This window comes from Lithobates pipiens, unplaced genomic scaffold (assembly GCF_037356315.1).
Source record: "Lithobates pipiens isolate NorthernLeopardFrog02 unplaced genomic scaffold, aLitPip1_a1.2 Scaffold_18, whole genome shotgun sequence".
In the NCBI taxonomy this organism is placed as follows: domain Eukaryota; kingdom Metazoa; phylum Chordata; class Amphibia; order Anura; family Ranidae; genus Lithobates; species Lithobates pipiens.
The window spans coordinates 634,571,570-634,587,393 of record NW_027507758.1 but is presented as its reverse complement, the minus strand read 5'-3'; the positions used below and the strand labels follow the sequence as shown (position 1 = coordinate 634,587,393).

At 44.7% G+C, this 15,824-nt stretch overlaps 2 protein-coding genes across 7 annotated transcripts in view; one reads left to right on the top strand and one right to left on the bottom strand.

Annotated features, from left to right (window-relative positions):
* The window catches only part of LOC143989539 (uncharacterized), a 427,264-nt gene that overhangs the window by 139,871 nt on the left and 271,569 nt on the right, over positions 1-15,824 (top strand). The window lies entirely within an intron of this gene.
* LOC143989627 (uncharacterized) overlaps positions 1-15,824 on the bottom strand; it is a 111,132-nt gene that overhangs the window by 88,214 nt on the left and 7,094 nt on the right. The window contains exons 2-7 of one of the 3 annotated variants that reach the window (XM_077489869.1): positions 12,204-12,331; positions 11,992-12,115; positions 10,890-10,987; positions 10,604-10,810; positions 10,338-10,479; positions 3,991-7,382 (exon numbers count right to left, since the gene is read on the bottom strand). In XM_077489869.1, coding sequence (XP_077345995.1) covers positions 6,136-7,382; positions 10,338-10,479; positions 10,604-10,810; positions 10,890-10,987; positions 11,992-12,076 — 1,779 coding nt within the window. In that variant the 5' untranslated portion in view covers positions 12,077-12,115; positions 12,204-12,331 and the 3' untranslated portion in view covers positions 3,991-6,135. Of the gene's footprint in view, positions 1-3,990; positions 7,383-10,337; positions 10,480-10,603; positions 10,811-10,889; positions 10,988-11,991; positions 12,332-15,824 lie in introns of those variants that run through there. The other 2 variants (XR_013277050.1, XM_077489871.1) reach the window with 2 other exon arrangements.

The following is a 15,824-nucleotide window of genomic DNA, read 5'->3' as shown; positions in this document are numbered from 1 at the left end:
AGCCGCTCACCAAAGAAGGGCAAATCCGTCAAGGCTTTCTTAGATGCCTGGTCTGCAGACCAGCATTTCAGCCAGATTAGGCGCCATAGCACCACTGCTGATACCGATGCTCTGGAGAGCAGTGGGAGTGTATCCAGGGCCGCATCACAGACATACTTAAGGCTGTGCACCAACTGGTCTGCTAGTTGTATGCAGACTGGAGGGAACTGTTGCTTTTCCAATTCACGTGCAATTTGCCCACTCAGTAAGGGTCTGCGACACCAATGCCATGGCCAATACCAGTCGTAGAGCTGACCCCACCACTGTAAACATGGACCGGGCCACTTCCTCGGCCCTCCTGTTGGTAGGGTCCTTAAATGCAGGAGCCCCCTCTACCAGAATCATGGTTACTTTATTTAATCTGGATACTGGGGGGTTCATGACCGGGGGAGCCGACCATTTTTTAAGGAGGCTCTCTTCAAAGGGGTACCGCACCACCATCCTTTTTGGGACCGAAAAGGTCCATTGCAGGCTTCTCCATTCCTTGTATATGAACTTATCAAAATAAGTCAGATACGGAAACACCTTAGGTGTACAGGCTGGCTTACGGGACCCAAAAGGGACAGCCACCTCAGCAGAAGATAATGCTGCATCCTGTATTTTCAGGGTATCATGCACAGCGGTGATAAGTGCTCCAACTAGCACTTTTTCCTGCGCGGACCCGGAATCATCCTCACTGTCCGAAAGGTCCTGGTCAGCATCCTCTGACACATCAGAAGAGGGGCCGCCAGTCACCTCGGGGCCTGAGTCTGATCAGAGCTCTCCCCGGAGGACGTGGGGCAGGGGTCGTTTTATACCCCCTTGTGATCGCACGCCCCCTCCACCCTGGCAACGAACGTTTCAAGGACCACCGACAAAGCATCCAAAGGTACTGCACTGTTTGCAGGTGAGCCGGTTGCAATTGCAGGGAGATCTGGGGAAGAATTTTGCAACGTTTTTGGCTTTGTACCTCTGTAAAGTTTACAGGAGCATAAGAGCATATGGGCATAAAACCTGCAGATCAGGTAAATCTGTCAGAGAATTTCACCACTCTACCCAAGAGTTTTCTTTAGTGGGGAGCAATGGGCCATCCCAGTCAGATGTTTCATGACTTAAGTCTCCAAGTAGTGCCTTACCTTGAATGATGAAAGGGGCTGCAAATCTTAATGGATCCCACAGGCTATTAATCATGGACAGGGCAGCCCTACAAGTAAAATGTTTTTCCTCTGTGTTTATTTGTAAGGTAAAGGAATCTGATTTCAAGTCCCATAGCAGACCAAGACTGTGTTGTACAGGTAAAGAGTCTGTCACCAGGTCTAATGCCCCGTACACACGAGCGGAATTCCGTCTGAAAAATCTTGGATGTTTTTTCCAACGGAATTCCGCTCAGGCTTGGCTTGCATACACACGGTCACACAAAAGTTCTCTGAACTTTTGACCATCAAGAACGAGTTGATGTACAACACTATGACAAGCCGAGAAAATGAAGTTCAATGCTTCCGAGCATGCGTCAAATTGTTTCTGAGCATGAGTGGTTTTTGCATGTCGGAATTGCATAAAGACGATCGGAATTTCCAATAGGAACTTTTTCCGATGGAAAACTAGAGAACCTGCTCTCAATCTTTTGCTGGAAATTCCGCCAGCAAAAGTCCAATGGAGCATACACACGGTCAGAATTTCTGATCAAAAGCTCACATTGGACTTTTGCTGGTAGAATTTCCACTCATGTGTACGGGGCATAAGTCTCTTAGATCATTAGAGTGGTCTTAGGAGGGGACAGCTTCCAATACTTCATTACTGTTGGAAGCGATCTTATGAAGCCTGAGATTGGAGCAGACTAACATTTGATGAGCTCTTTTTAGGAGACTAATTGCAGACTCATTGGAAGAGACATAACATGAATTAAACATTCATTACATAAAAGTCCTTTTCTCTGAACTGTCTGGTATCTGAGCCATACTCAGGCTCACCCTCAGAATGTCTGAGTCCATAGATAGGAACTGCAGAAGAAGAGCTGTTGCCAAAGATGTGTATTCTCATGCGGTACTCAATGATGTCTTTGGAGGTGTCATTATCTCAAAACCAAAGAAATCTCCAGAGGTTTCTGTCTTTCTCCCTGACAAGGACGCAATGGAACATCTGTTGGATGTCAGCTATTAAAGCAACATAGTCTCTGTGAAAGCATAAGCACACCCCCAGAAGTTTGTTATTGAAGTCTGGACCTGTCAAGGAGGACATCATTTAGGGAGACACCATCGAATTTGGCACTAGAGTTAAACACTACTCTGATTTGAACCAGCTTCTTGGGTCAGTATACTCCAAATATGAGTAGGTACCAGCACTCTTTTGTCTTTAAGAGTGGGAGACATTTTTGCATGACTGTTCTCAAAGATTTTCTCAGTGAAAGAAAAGAAGTGGTCTCTAATCTTTGGCTTTCTTCAAAAATTAAGTTGAAGAGAAGATAAACACCCTTGTACTTGGTCTCTGTTATTAGGTAGGCATCGCCTCTGTGGTCTGAAGAGAAGAGGTGCGACCCATCTGTTTGTGTCATCTTTAACTATTCCCTGCTTCGTTATCACCAAGAAGAATTCATCCTCAATAGACATTGCCATCCGATTGTCCTCTTTAGTTCTTTGAAAGACTGTGCACACTAAATGGTTTTGGTCATGGTCAAAGGCAAGGTTGTCACTGGAGGGGCCTATGAAGGGACAAGGTAAGTGGGTAGTGTATGGCAATTCCTTTATGAGGAAGTAGTTATGGCATGACTGGAAAAGGGAGAAGGGAGGGACGTCCATTCTCTAATGTACTCGTAAGCATGCTGTTAAGGTTTGTGCATGTTAGACATCTCCTATAATTACCCATCCTAGGTCTAACTCCTGTGCATAGGCAGCATTGTGGGGACTATTAATTTGAGCTCTCACTTTATAGACTCGTAAGATATTTCTCCCAAGGAGTAGGACGATCTGAGCCTGAGGCTCACGTTCTAGTATCAAGTGCGCTGTGTGTTTCAAGTGTGGGTGATGAACTGCTGCATCTGGTGTATGAATTGTATTCAATAAGAGTTGGTAAGGACGGGTACGTTTGACCATCAATAGACTCGACTAGGTAGCCAGATGCTTTCCTCCCTGCTGTCTCCACTATTCCTGTACAAGATCTTAAAGAGTAGTGAATGTTAGAACCTTTAATGCCGAATATGTCAAAGAAGGTTGAGCTGGATAAAGACTTGTTACTTTGATCATCAAGAATTGCATAAAGCTTAATGGCTTTGTTCCTTTGGCCTGCTGGGTAAACTCTGACTAGACAGATTTTGGAATAGGGCCTGCCACCTATGGTTCCCTTTTCCGGTCTCTGTGCTTTGTATAGAGATCTCTGCTGAAGTTGTAGCAGTGTGTTCCTCCTCCCCGCTATGCTCACTAGTGCTGTGAGTGCATTGTAAAGTCCATGGGGCTGGTCCTGGGTGTAAAGCTGTGTTGTGAACTGAGCAGTCACATTCCGTGAGGTTGATGAGCAGCACTTGTAGCAGATGTAGTTCTCCTTCAGGAAGGCTGTGTGTTCCTCCATGGAATTATCTCTAAAAGCTCTGCATATTAGAAGAAGATGTGGCTTCCTGTGCGAATGTGGTGCGAGACCCCGGTCACCTTCACCACCTTGTGACAAATGGCTTATCAAACTCACAACTCATTGTCACTGATACTCTCAGCCATACCCTGCAAAAAGATTTTCCAGCTCACGGGACCCCAATCCAAGTGCCAACAGACTGACAGCAATCCTCACTGGGTACTACGCATTTAACAATTTACATCCCAAAGTGGCACCAGATAGCATCTGGCCTATCAACTACTCACAATAAAAATTATGACTGTAATACCCACTGTCACCACAGACAGAAATATTCCAGAGATTTACCATATAGTAGCACTCTTCAAAAAGACAGGGTCCTTTAAGTTCTGTCTTAGTGCATTAGAGACAATATTAACAATTTTAAAATAAAATTTAATAAGAAAAACAGGTAAAATGGTGTAAACATTATATTTACAGAAAAAGGTCAGACAAAGGAAGAGACAATAATGTAACAGAAATCATAAAGGGTTTAAAAGTTAAAATACTTAGAGAAGTCCTGGTTTTGTCCATTTGGCAAAGTCCTGTCAATGGGCGTAAGATGGATCATTGTCTCACAGAAATCTTGACTGATGTTCTTGTTTTATGGTAAAGGAGAGCTCTCGACTTATGGAGTCCCTCTTTTCTGTTTCCTGAGGAGGGTATGGACAGAAATGATCTGACCAATGAGAAGGTATGAGAAGGTCTGAGGTGTAACCGACGGGATGTCACAGCGACCATGTAGCCGATATACCCTTGGATACAGTTTTCTACAGGTATTAATATCTTGGAATACCTACAGGTTACATTCTGGTAACTGGTATATTATTGTCCAGCATGAAATTAACTTGTGAATGAATACAAATATGATGGGTAGCAGATGTCTATTTCAGCAAGGAGATGTAATGTGTCCCACCTGCCTTCCGTACCTTCTAATATAGAGGTGTTCAGGCTTACAATGCTGCTAATTAATAGAGACAGGTAAAGTTGCCCTTATTCATGCTGTATTGGTATCATCTCAAAAGTTACAAAACATACTTACATTGTGACTTTGTGGGTAGTAATATCCCATAATAGCCATCCAGAAATGTGTATTGGGCTTTTCTACCTGCTGAACTATTTATGACAGATAATGAGTCTGATACTATAATCGAGGACAGATATCTGCTTGCTGTTCTAATTAGATAACCCTGGACTCGAAGGGATTATGATGGCTATTGGAGTCAGACTGGGATGTGTATTGTGATCAAACGGTTGCCTGCCTGCCATGCTTTGTTGTGATGTTGGTTGATTTGGATAAGAGGTTCTGATGTGTCCTATCAATGGACTGTTAAGGATGTTTTGGAATGCAGCTGGAAATGTGTGAATTGCAGAAGATGTCTTCCCAGGATTATGGAAAGCAGATCACTGCTGTTAGGCGCCTCCTATTCTACATCACAAAGAACATAAATATTTCCCAGCACACTTACCAGACACACTGCAAAAAAACTAAACAAATTGTCTTGTCTAACAATTCACACTAAAAACAGAGGTTCTAGGTGCACACAAACATATGTGTAAGCCGCAGTGCCCACGCCAAGCTATATACTGCGGCTCTAACTCTAGGTTGGAGCACATATAGCAGTGGGCAGATTAAGGGAAGGTTTGCCTGGAGGAAGCCCACTCCTCCTTAAAGGCACAGGGGCACAATGGGCTCCCAGCAAGAGCATAACGACAGTTGAAGGCATCCCGTATGTCCCCATGCCAAATTCTGCCGACAAGCTGTGGAGACAAGTGACAACCACCGCAATCTATAACCAGCCTTTGCAATAAGGTGCACATGGAAAAGATATACACATCACCTCTAAATTCTAAACAGCATGACTGCCCTGGTTCTTCTCACAGAGTTTTTGGGGTGTCCAGTTCACATTATCATCACAACAAGCATTTCTCCAGATGTTACATAATCTGGCCACAGATTAACACAGGGATTTCCTATGATTGTCAGCTCCATCTATTGGCCATAATGAAGTATTTTTCCTGAAATATCTCCATTAGTAGAAAAATATGGAATACTATATTATGGACAATAGATGGAGCTGATGATCATAGGAAATCACTATACGAATAAATACTGCCAACATTCCTCACAGATGGGCAAATACTTGTCATATGTGTTCAAATTTTTTTTTTAAACAGACCTCTTAAGTGTTTGTGAAAGCTTACACCACGGAATGTACTCAGCCAATGAAAGGTAATGACGTCAATTTTATTTTTCTCCTGCTTTCAATGACCAACACTTCATCCACGTCTTTTGTGATCTTTGATCTCCTTCTGAGCTGTTTCTTACATGATGAAGATCAGCCATGGAGTATATCTGAGGTGTATATCAGGGTGTGCTTCTTCCCCACATGAGAGCTGTGATGTCCAGCAACATTCATACACAAGACATTTCCCGCACTCAAAGCACTAATACACCTCAAGGGTTGTGTGGGATCCCTGATGTACAGGAAGACAGGACTTCAGTAAGGAACAATTCCCTCACTCAGGACAGGAAAGTGGCTTCTCCCCCATGTGAGATCTCTGATGTCTGGAAAGACTGGATGTCTGTGAAAAACATCTCCCACACTCAGAACAGGAATAAGGTTTCTCCCCTGTGTGAGACCTCTGATGTGTGTAAAGACTGAACTGCACTGAAAAACATTTCCCGCACTCAGGACAGGAATAAGGTTTCTCCCCCGTGTGCAATCTCTGATGTATGTAAAGATAGTACTTTTCTGAAAAACATTTCCCACACTCAGGACAGGAATAAGGTTTCTCCCCTGTGTGAGATCTCTGATGTGTGTAAAGACTGGACTTCACTGAAAAACATTTCCCACACTCAGGACAGGAATAAGGTTTCTCCCCCGTGTGAGATCTCTGATGTGTGTAAAGACTGGACTTCACTGAAAAACATTTCCCGCATTCAGGACAGGCATACGGCTTCTCCCCCGTGTGCAATCTCTGATGTTTGTAAAGATAGGACTTTTCTGAAAAACATTTCCCGCAATCAGGACAGGAATAAGGTTTCTCCCCCGTGTGAGATCTCTGATGTGTGTAAAGACTGGACTTCACTGAAAAACATTTCCCGCACTCAGGACAGGAATAAGGTTTCTCCCCTGTGTGGGATCTCTGATGTTTGTAAAGAGCAGACATCCGTGAAAAACATTTCCTGCACTCAGGACAGGAATACGGCTTCTCCCCTGTGTGAGATCTCTGATGTGTGCAAAGGTCAGACTTACGTGAAAAACATTTCCCGCATTCAGGACAAGAATACGGCTTCTCCCCCGTGTGAGATCGCTGATGTTTGGAAAGAGTGGACTTCTGTGAAAAACATTTCCCGCACTCAGTACAGAAATACGGCTTCTCCCCCGTGTGAGATCTCTGATGTGTGTGAAGATGGGACTTCACTGAAAAACATTTCCCGCACTCAGGACAGGAATACGGCTTCTCCCCCGTGTGAGATCTTTTATGCACATCAAGATTGGATTTAAAAGGGAAACACTTCCCGCACTCAGTACAGGAAAGCCTCTTCTCTGTTGGAAGGACGACACCGTCCCACACAGTCTGAAGTTCCTCAGGATAAGAGGAATACGATGGTCCATCTACACTGTGTGGTGCCGGATGGACATTTGAGGTAGTCGGGTTTTCTCCTGGACTATACTGTGTGATGTCCTCATCTTCTACTTTACAGTCTGGAGACAAAGTGAGACAATCCTCTGAGGTTTTCCTCATCTCCCGTCCATCTACTAAAATAGAAATACAAAGATTATTACTAGACATGAGCTGATTGGTTCCCCAAAACCCAGTGGCGGTGCATCCATAGAGGGCGCAGGAGTACCACCCCCTCTCTCCTGCACCAATAGATAGATTCATGCAATGCATGAATCTATCTATTGTCGCCGCTGCCGCCCACTATTCAGATGTCTGGCCCCTTGGCGGGCGCGGGGCATCTGAATTATAGCAGCGGGAGTGTTTTTGGAAGCGCCTGATTAGAGCTGTCGGCTCTAATAGGCTTCCAAATTGGTAAACAGCGGGCGCAATGCTGTGCATTTGCTGTTTACACAGTGTTGTGTTAGAGAAGCGAATACATTGCTTCCCTAATGCTGACCCACTTCTCAGCCAATCAGGTGCTCGGGTCTGGTTAACCTGTCACCTGATTGGCTGAAGCGAAAGGCACTGTGATTGGACGCCTATCAGGCTTCCAATCATAGCAGAGATGACAGAAAGAGGACAGGAGAAGACATGGAGGACTCGGAGCGTGGAGGACAGTGCCAAGACAGGTAAGTGCTGGGCAGGGGGGGGCACACTGGCAGTATTTGATAGGGAACAGTAGCAGCAAATGATGGGGCACACTGGCGTCAATTGACGGGGTACACTGACGGGCAAACTGACAGCAATTGACGGGGCACACCGGCGGCAATTGATGGGGCACACCGGCAGCAATCGATGGCAACACTGGCAGCAATTGATGGCAACACTGGCAGCAATTGATAGGGCACACTGGCAGCAATGGATTTGGCATAGTGGTGGCAATTGATTAGGCACACTCGCAGCAATTTATGGGGCACACTGGCAGCAATGGATTTGGCATAGTGGTGGCAATTGATTAGGCACACTGGCAGCAATTTATGGGGCACACTGGCAGCAATTTACGGGGGACACTGGCAGCAATTTATGGGGCACACTGGCAGCAATTGATTGCTGCCAGTGTGCCACTATGTGGAATAGTGGTGGCAATTGATGGGCACACTGGCAGCAATTGATGGGTACAGTGGCTGCACTTGATGTTTTTTTTTTTCAGTTTAACCAAAATTTTTAGTTTGTTTGTGTCCCCCCAAAAATTTTGAGCACCAGCTGCCACTGCCTAAACCAGGACTCCGCCCACATCAGGCAGCTTTGTCTCTGGGGATCTTACAATTCCCCCCTCAAGGTAACTAGTAAATGGGTCCTCTGATCTCCTACCAGATCACTTCTTTATTCATGGACCTTAGTCAGAGAGTGAGGAAACAATGAGAACTGTCTTTTATAGGAGTGACAGTGATGAGGGGATTATAGGACGAGTGTCCCCTCCCCCTCTATCCCTCATTGCCATCTTCCCAACACAAGAAGTCCTGCACTTCCTTATTTAGTCCATGATTTAGTCATGAATAACAGCGGGGCTGAGCCCCACCAGAGGTCAGAGAGTGAGGATGGGGGGAGAACAACCAAGATGAAGACTGGACTGATCCTGAAGACCCCCATCATTGGGTTATTGACTCCTCCCCCATTATCACTTTCTGTTTAAGGTTCCAAAGTTTAACAATGTTATCACATTATTATGAACATGTAAAAGTCTGTGCTCCTGTGACAGACCTAGCCGGGACACAGGCTTTTTGAGAGGACTGAATGCGATTATGGGCCCTGGATTTTAAGGGGCACAGGGTGAATGAGAACCCCACTATAATCTGTGCTAGTCAGATTCAATGCTGTATATATGTTGTGTGTTGTCTCATGCTGTTAGGACACACACTGTCAGATGCTAATGTCATGAACTCCAGCCACCTGTCTGTTGGCTTGTATAATGTAAATGAGTCTAGTCTGGCTTGTAATAGTATTCCACACATTGTTGTTTGGGATAATTAACCCTGTGTTGATGTTTATGGTAATGTTTATTGAATTGTTACTGAGCTAGGAGCCGAAAAGTCTTATCCCTCAGTCAACTAGTCTGAGTGTTGATTTAGATAATTAGCTCATGCTAATTAGGTTAGGTTTTAGTCTTCTACTGTATTATAAATACTTGGCATTTTGGTTCTAATAAAGCAGTCAATGTTGAGAAGCTAAGCAAGTGTCGTCTTGTTTTGTGCTTGTGACCGGTTGGAATAGCTGATATCTATATTCAGACTTAGGAAGCGGTATACTGACGAAAGCACTCAATCAGAGTGTGGAATTGGTTCCGTCACACTCCTATCAAATCATCAGATATAAAATGTACAGCTGGTAGGAAATGGGTGTAACAAAAGAGAATACATATTTTGTATATATAGAAGTGAGTAGAAGGGAGAGACCAGATGCCAGGGCTATGTATTGCATAAGAACCAACAGATAGGACTATATAGTTTTAGAATGATATAATGTACAACATAGAGTATATAGTGCAGGGGTGAGGAGTATATAATGTACAATGTAAATGATACAGTGTAAGGTAATAATAGATAATATTGGTATTCACTAATCAGTGGAAGCTTAAATATTTACATGAGACAAGTTGCAGAGATCCCACACCGCTGCCTCCCATCTCCTGAGACTGCACTCAGTGACTTGGGTCTGAGACTATACAGACATATCCCTCCACCCGGCACAGCCAGCAGACAACAGACAACAGAGCAAGTAACCCTGGGAAAATTGTTCTGTCATAGATATTGCCAGAAGACCCAAAGCACATACCCCAGGTGCCTAGGTCTAGTAACATCTATGGTGAAAATCCACATTTTGCTGCCAGCTGAACCCCAGAATCTCCATAAATCCAGTCTAGATACATAAATTGTGTCTGCAGCAGAGAGAAGGAAGATTAATCGGAGAGAAATCCAGGAACACAGGACGGGGAACACAGCTCAGGACAGCGAGCAGGGGATTACAGGCTGATATCACCCAGCCCCCGCCCTACTCTGGACCAATCAGTGAGCAGTATGGGTGGAGGAATGTATTTAGTGTTAATGACCCACCTGCGCTGATCTCTGTAGGAGTGTCCTCCTCTATAAATGTCCCCGTTATTCCATCCTCCTCCATAGACTGCTGATCATCCCTCATATACCTCTCTTCTTCTTCTGATTTCACCTCAAATTCTATATCGATTGGATCTCCACTCTAAATCAAGAAAATGAGAGAGATCATGATCTGAAAAATATAATCTTTATTTTTGTGATAGCACATAAAAAATCCACACATTATCTCCATGAGATTGTGTTTTTATAAACTCTGTCCCACCAACCTTGTAACAGTGGGGGATGGTGTGATCTTCCTGTGTGGAATCCCGGGAATACAGAGGACGGGGACATCTCTCTGGTGGGTTCCTGGTATTAGGTGGCTCCATCATATCCTTGTGTCCTTCTGAAAACTCCTCCATCACTCCATACTCCTCATCCTCCTCTTTATACTCTTCTTTAACATCAATATTATCATTCCCGAGGTTTCCACTCTGAATATATAATAAAATATTCATTGTAACAAACATGCTGTGTATAAATCATATCTACCAATAATTGTCAATCATCTACCTGATGATGGTGAGGGATGGTGTGACCTTCCTGTGTGGAATCCCGGGAATACAGAGGACGGGGACATCTCTCTGGTGGGTTCACATTACTGGATCCATCTGTAGGAAACACACACATTGACTGAATACCAGTGACCCCAATCTCCATCCGAGGAGTGGATGTGGAGATAGTAGAGAGTTACAAGTATCTGGGGGTGCACATAAATAGTAAAGCTGGAATAGAGCAAGAACACTGAGATGCTCTACAGGAAGGGCCAGAGCCGCCTCTACTTTTTGAGGAAACTGAGGTCCTTTAACATCTGCCAGACGATGCTGTATTAGGAGTCTGTAGTGGCCAGCACTCTCCTGTATGCAGTGGCCTGCTGGGGAAGCAGGCTTAGGGTGTCCAACGCCAACAGACTCAACAAACTGATTCGCAAAGGCCTGTGATGTTGTTGGATTGAAATTGGAGTCTTTTACAACAGTGTTGGAGATGAGAATGTTCAAGTTACGTTCAATCTTGGACAACTCCTCTCCCCCACTCCACAATACGCTGGTCAGTCTGCGGGGTACCATCAGTGATAGATTGTTACACCCACGGTGCACCACAGAGTGACATAGGGAATCATTTTTGCCTGTGGCGAACAAAAATGTATAATTCTTTTCTGTGAGGGCTGGGGGTGAAGATTTAATTATGGTTTATGACCAGGATTTTATGTTGTTTTTATAGTATGTTGGTATTGTGTTGGTTATTATTTGGGGTGGTGTTGGAGAAAGTGGTATATTATTTGTATTTGGTAGTTTGATTGTTATTTTAATCTGTGTTATTTATTCTATGTTGCATTTTAATTGTATGGATGTTTTATTTGTAGTGTAGTTATAATTTAGTTTTTTTTTTTGTTGTGCCAATTACTGTTATTGGTAATTTTGTTGTGTTTTTGCACCTTTTTCAGTTTATTGTTGTGATCTTGTTAAGTGTGCCTGTGTCATAACAATTTCCCAATTTCCCTTTGGGAATAATAAAGTATTCTGTAATACATTGCTTCTATGTATTTATCAGATGATGGGGGATCTAGGTGGAGCCTCCGTACTGCTCTCTCCTTTACAATAAAGTCTCCTCTTACCCGGTGATGTGAGGGGCGGCTGATTGTCCATCATGACGTCCTTGTAGAGATCCTTGTGTCCTTCTAAATACTCCCACTCCTCCATGGAGAAATAGACAGTGACATCCTGACACCTTATAGGAACCTGACACACACAATGATACAGTCACCATCCAGACACATCCCTTGTCTGTTACTGGATAATGTCCCAGAATTCCCAGAATCCTCCTCACCTCTCCTCCATCATCTCTCTGGTGACTTCTAGAATCTTCTTTGTATTTCTCTATTCTATTAGGGAGGGAGGTGGAGGCAATGTGATGGTCATATGATCTCCAGACTTCACAGGAGGAAAACTCTAGATCTGAACACAAATAGAAAAATTAAATGACATTCCCAGAATCCTCCTCACCTCATCATTCAGGAGTCCATTTTACTAAGGCCCCATTTTGGGCTGAGGTAGAATTTACTCAAACGGGACCCCGGTACGCAGGCTAGAAGCTTGTTACGGGGATTCTGATGTCATTACATACAACGCAGGAGCAACAGGAGGAAAACTCTAAAGCGGAGCTTTAATAAAAATGGACACTTGATCGGAGAGGTGAGGAGGATTCTGAGAATATTCTCAGGATCCTCCTCACCTCTTCGATCAAGTGTCCATTTTATTAAAGCTCCACCTCAGGCTGGGGTATAATTTATTCAAACAGGACCCCCACACTCTGAAGGTTAAAAGCTTGTAGCAGACATTCTGATGCCATTACATACAATGCAGGACCAACAGTCCCACTTTGCTATTGAGGGTGCCAAGGGTCCACCCACATCCTAAGAGCATCAGAAAAAAAAAACCTTAGACTTTCTGGTAACAGTATTTTTAGGAGTCTTTCAGGATAGCAGCTGGAGAGAGCGCAGCTCCACCCAATTTCCCATGAAACACTGCAGTCACCACTTTAAAGTCTGGACACTTCCACCATGGGCTCCGTTGTTATGAAGTACCTCCAGCCATGCTGAAAAATATGAACAAAACATAGCAACAATGCCACAGTAAAAATCACAATCAAGGGAGGGTCATAGGGGCTATCCTGAAAGACTCCACGAAATACTGTTACCAGTAAGCCTAACTAAGTTTTTCCCCAAATCCTCTTTTAGGACAGCACCTGGAGCTGATAGGCAAGAGCTTACTCTGGGCTGGGACCACCACCAGCGGCACTTTCCTGCTGAAAGATTGCTCTGCGACTGAGAGTAAGTCCATCCTCTTGTGACGGGTGAAGGTGGAGAAACTCGTCCACATGGCTGCTTTGCAGATTTGTCTTGGCGAAGCACCAGTTCGTTCTGCCCAGGATGCTGCCACAGCACGGGTTGAATGGGCCACCACCCCTGAGTGAGGTTCTATTTCCGGGGGCCCTATAAGCTTCTTTGATGGCCATCTGAAGCCATCTTCCCATTGTGTTTTTAGAAGCTCCGCTTTACGCGGCCCCCCGAGAACAGTATAAACAGAGAATTTTCTAAACCCCTTTATAACCTCAAGATAATGTAACAAGCATCTTCTCACATCCAAACAGTGATTGACAGAAAGTTAGCAGAATTACCTCCTGGGATCTATGGAAAACGAAAGAGACCTTTGGCAAAAAACCTTGGCCTGTCCTCAGAACTACCCAGTCCGGAAAAAAAGTGTAAAAAGGTTCAATGATTGAAAAGGCCTGAAGCTTGCTGACCCTTCTAGCCCAAGTAACTGCCACTAATAGAGCTAGTTTTAAAGTGGTTGTAAACCCTGTAAGGGATCTTCCCGGGGTAGGGTGTGTTTGGACACAGTTCACAGCAGACTTGGAATTTATAAAGCAGATCTTGGCGTTTATTCGTGGTACAAACAGTCCAGCAAACAAAATATACAGCAACACCGTGCTTTCTAAGTACAACAAAAATAAAAGTCCTAGCCCGGCTGGGCGCTTACTAACAGGTTCTGCTCACCTATCTGACACTTACAAACACAGCGTCTTTCGCCTGGATGTCGCAGGGTGGGTTTTAGCTCCAGCAGTGGCTGTGCTTGCAGCTTCCTTCAACACACAGATTGTTCATTCCCTGGCTGAGAAGCAATCACCTGCAGACTCTGCAGAGCCTTTAGCTTCCCAGGCTAATTAGGATCAAAGCTCACCTGATCCCAAACCCAGAACTGGATCGGGGGATGTGGAATGACAGGTCCCTCTACCAAACCTACCTGCCATTCCATATAAACCCAGGCCCGGCAAAATTAAATAACAACTCAGCAGCATATCGCTGCTGAGAAACTGATCCATCCTGGATTTACCATCTCACACTGTGTAGCAACCTAGGTGAGATGTACACGCCCTCGATCACTTCTCCAGTGACATGTCTACATATCCCCCCCCCTCTTTTTCAGACCGGAGGGCTGAGCCTTTTGTCCCCACAGACAACTTACCCTTGACAATGCGTCAGCATTTGCCTGTAATTTCCCTGGCCTGTGTTCCACCGTGAAATTAAAGTTTTGTAGGGAGAGAAACCATCTAGTCACTCTTGCATTTCTCTCCTTGTTTAACTTCATCCATGTTAGGGGGGCATGGTCTGTCACCAGCTTGAATTTCCTGCCTAGCAAGTAATACTTTAACGATTCTAGGGCCCACTTTACTGCCAAACATTCTCGCTCCACAATGGCATAATTTTTCTCGGCCGGGGTTAGTTTTCTACTCAAGTACGTCACTGGATGCTCCTCACCATTCACTACTTGTGAGAGTACTGCACCTAAGCCTGTGTTAGAGGCATCTGTCTGGACCAGAAATTCTCGCCTGAAATCGGGGGTAACTAAGACAGGTGGTTGGCACAAGGCAGACTTAAGGCTTTGGAAAGCCTTCTCGGCCTCTGGGGTCCACGTGACCATTGCTGTCTTTCCGCCCTTTGTCAAGTCAGTTAGTGGAGCAGCAACTGAGGCAAAGTTCGGCACAAATCTACGGTAATACCCCGTAATACCCAGGAAAGCTCTAACCTGTTTCCTTGTCAGGGGTCTAGGCCAATTCTGTATTGCCTCAATTTTATTTAGCTGTGGCTTAATCAACCCTCTCCCAATAATGTAGCCTAGATATTTGGCCTCTTCTAGGGCTAGAGCACACTTCTCGGCATTTATGGTTAACCCCGCATCACTTATGGCATCCAACACGGCCTGTACCTTACAGAGGTGACTTTCCCAATCAGGGCTAAAAATGACCACATCATCGAGGTAGGCAGCTGAGTAATCACGATGTGGTCGCAGAATCAAGTCCATCAACCTCTGGAAAGTTGCAGGCGCTCCATGTAACCCGAATGGCATCACTACATACTGGAATAGCCCATCAGGGGTGGAGAATGCAGTTTTCTCTTTAGCCTCACCAGAAAGTGGAATCTGCCAGTAGCCCTTTGTGAGATCGAGGGTGGTTATGTACCTGGCGTTACCCAACTTCTCAATCAACTCATCTACCCTGGGCATAGGATACGCATCGAACTTGGAGATCTCATTCAACTTTCTGAAATCGTTACAGAACCTCCAAGTTCCATTGGGCTTTGGGATTAGCACAATTGGGCTGGACCATTCACTCTGTGACACCTCAATTACCCCCAGAGCAAGCATACGTTTTACCTCGGCAGATACGGCTTTCCTACGTGCCTCCGGTATCCTATAGGGCTTAAGGTTTACTCTGCTTCTAGGCTCAGTTTCAATGTGATGATGGATGAGGTGTGTACGCCCTGGGAGGCCAGAGAACTTGTTTTTGTTTTTCTGTAAAAATTCCTGAGCCTCCTGTTTCTGTGACACTGATAGAGTATCACCTACCTTGACTGGAGGGATTGGTGGTGACAAATTATTAACAGTATTT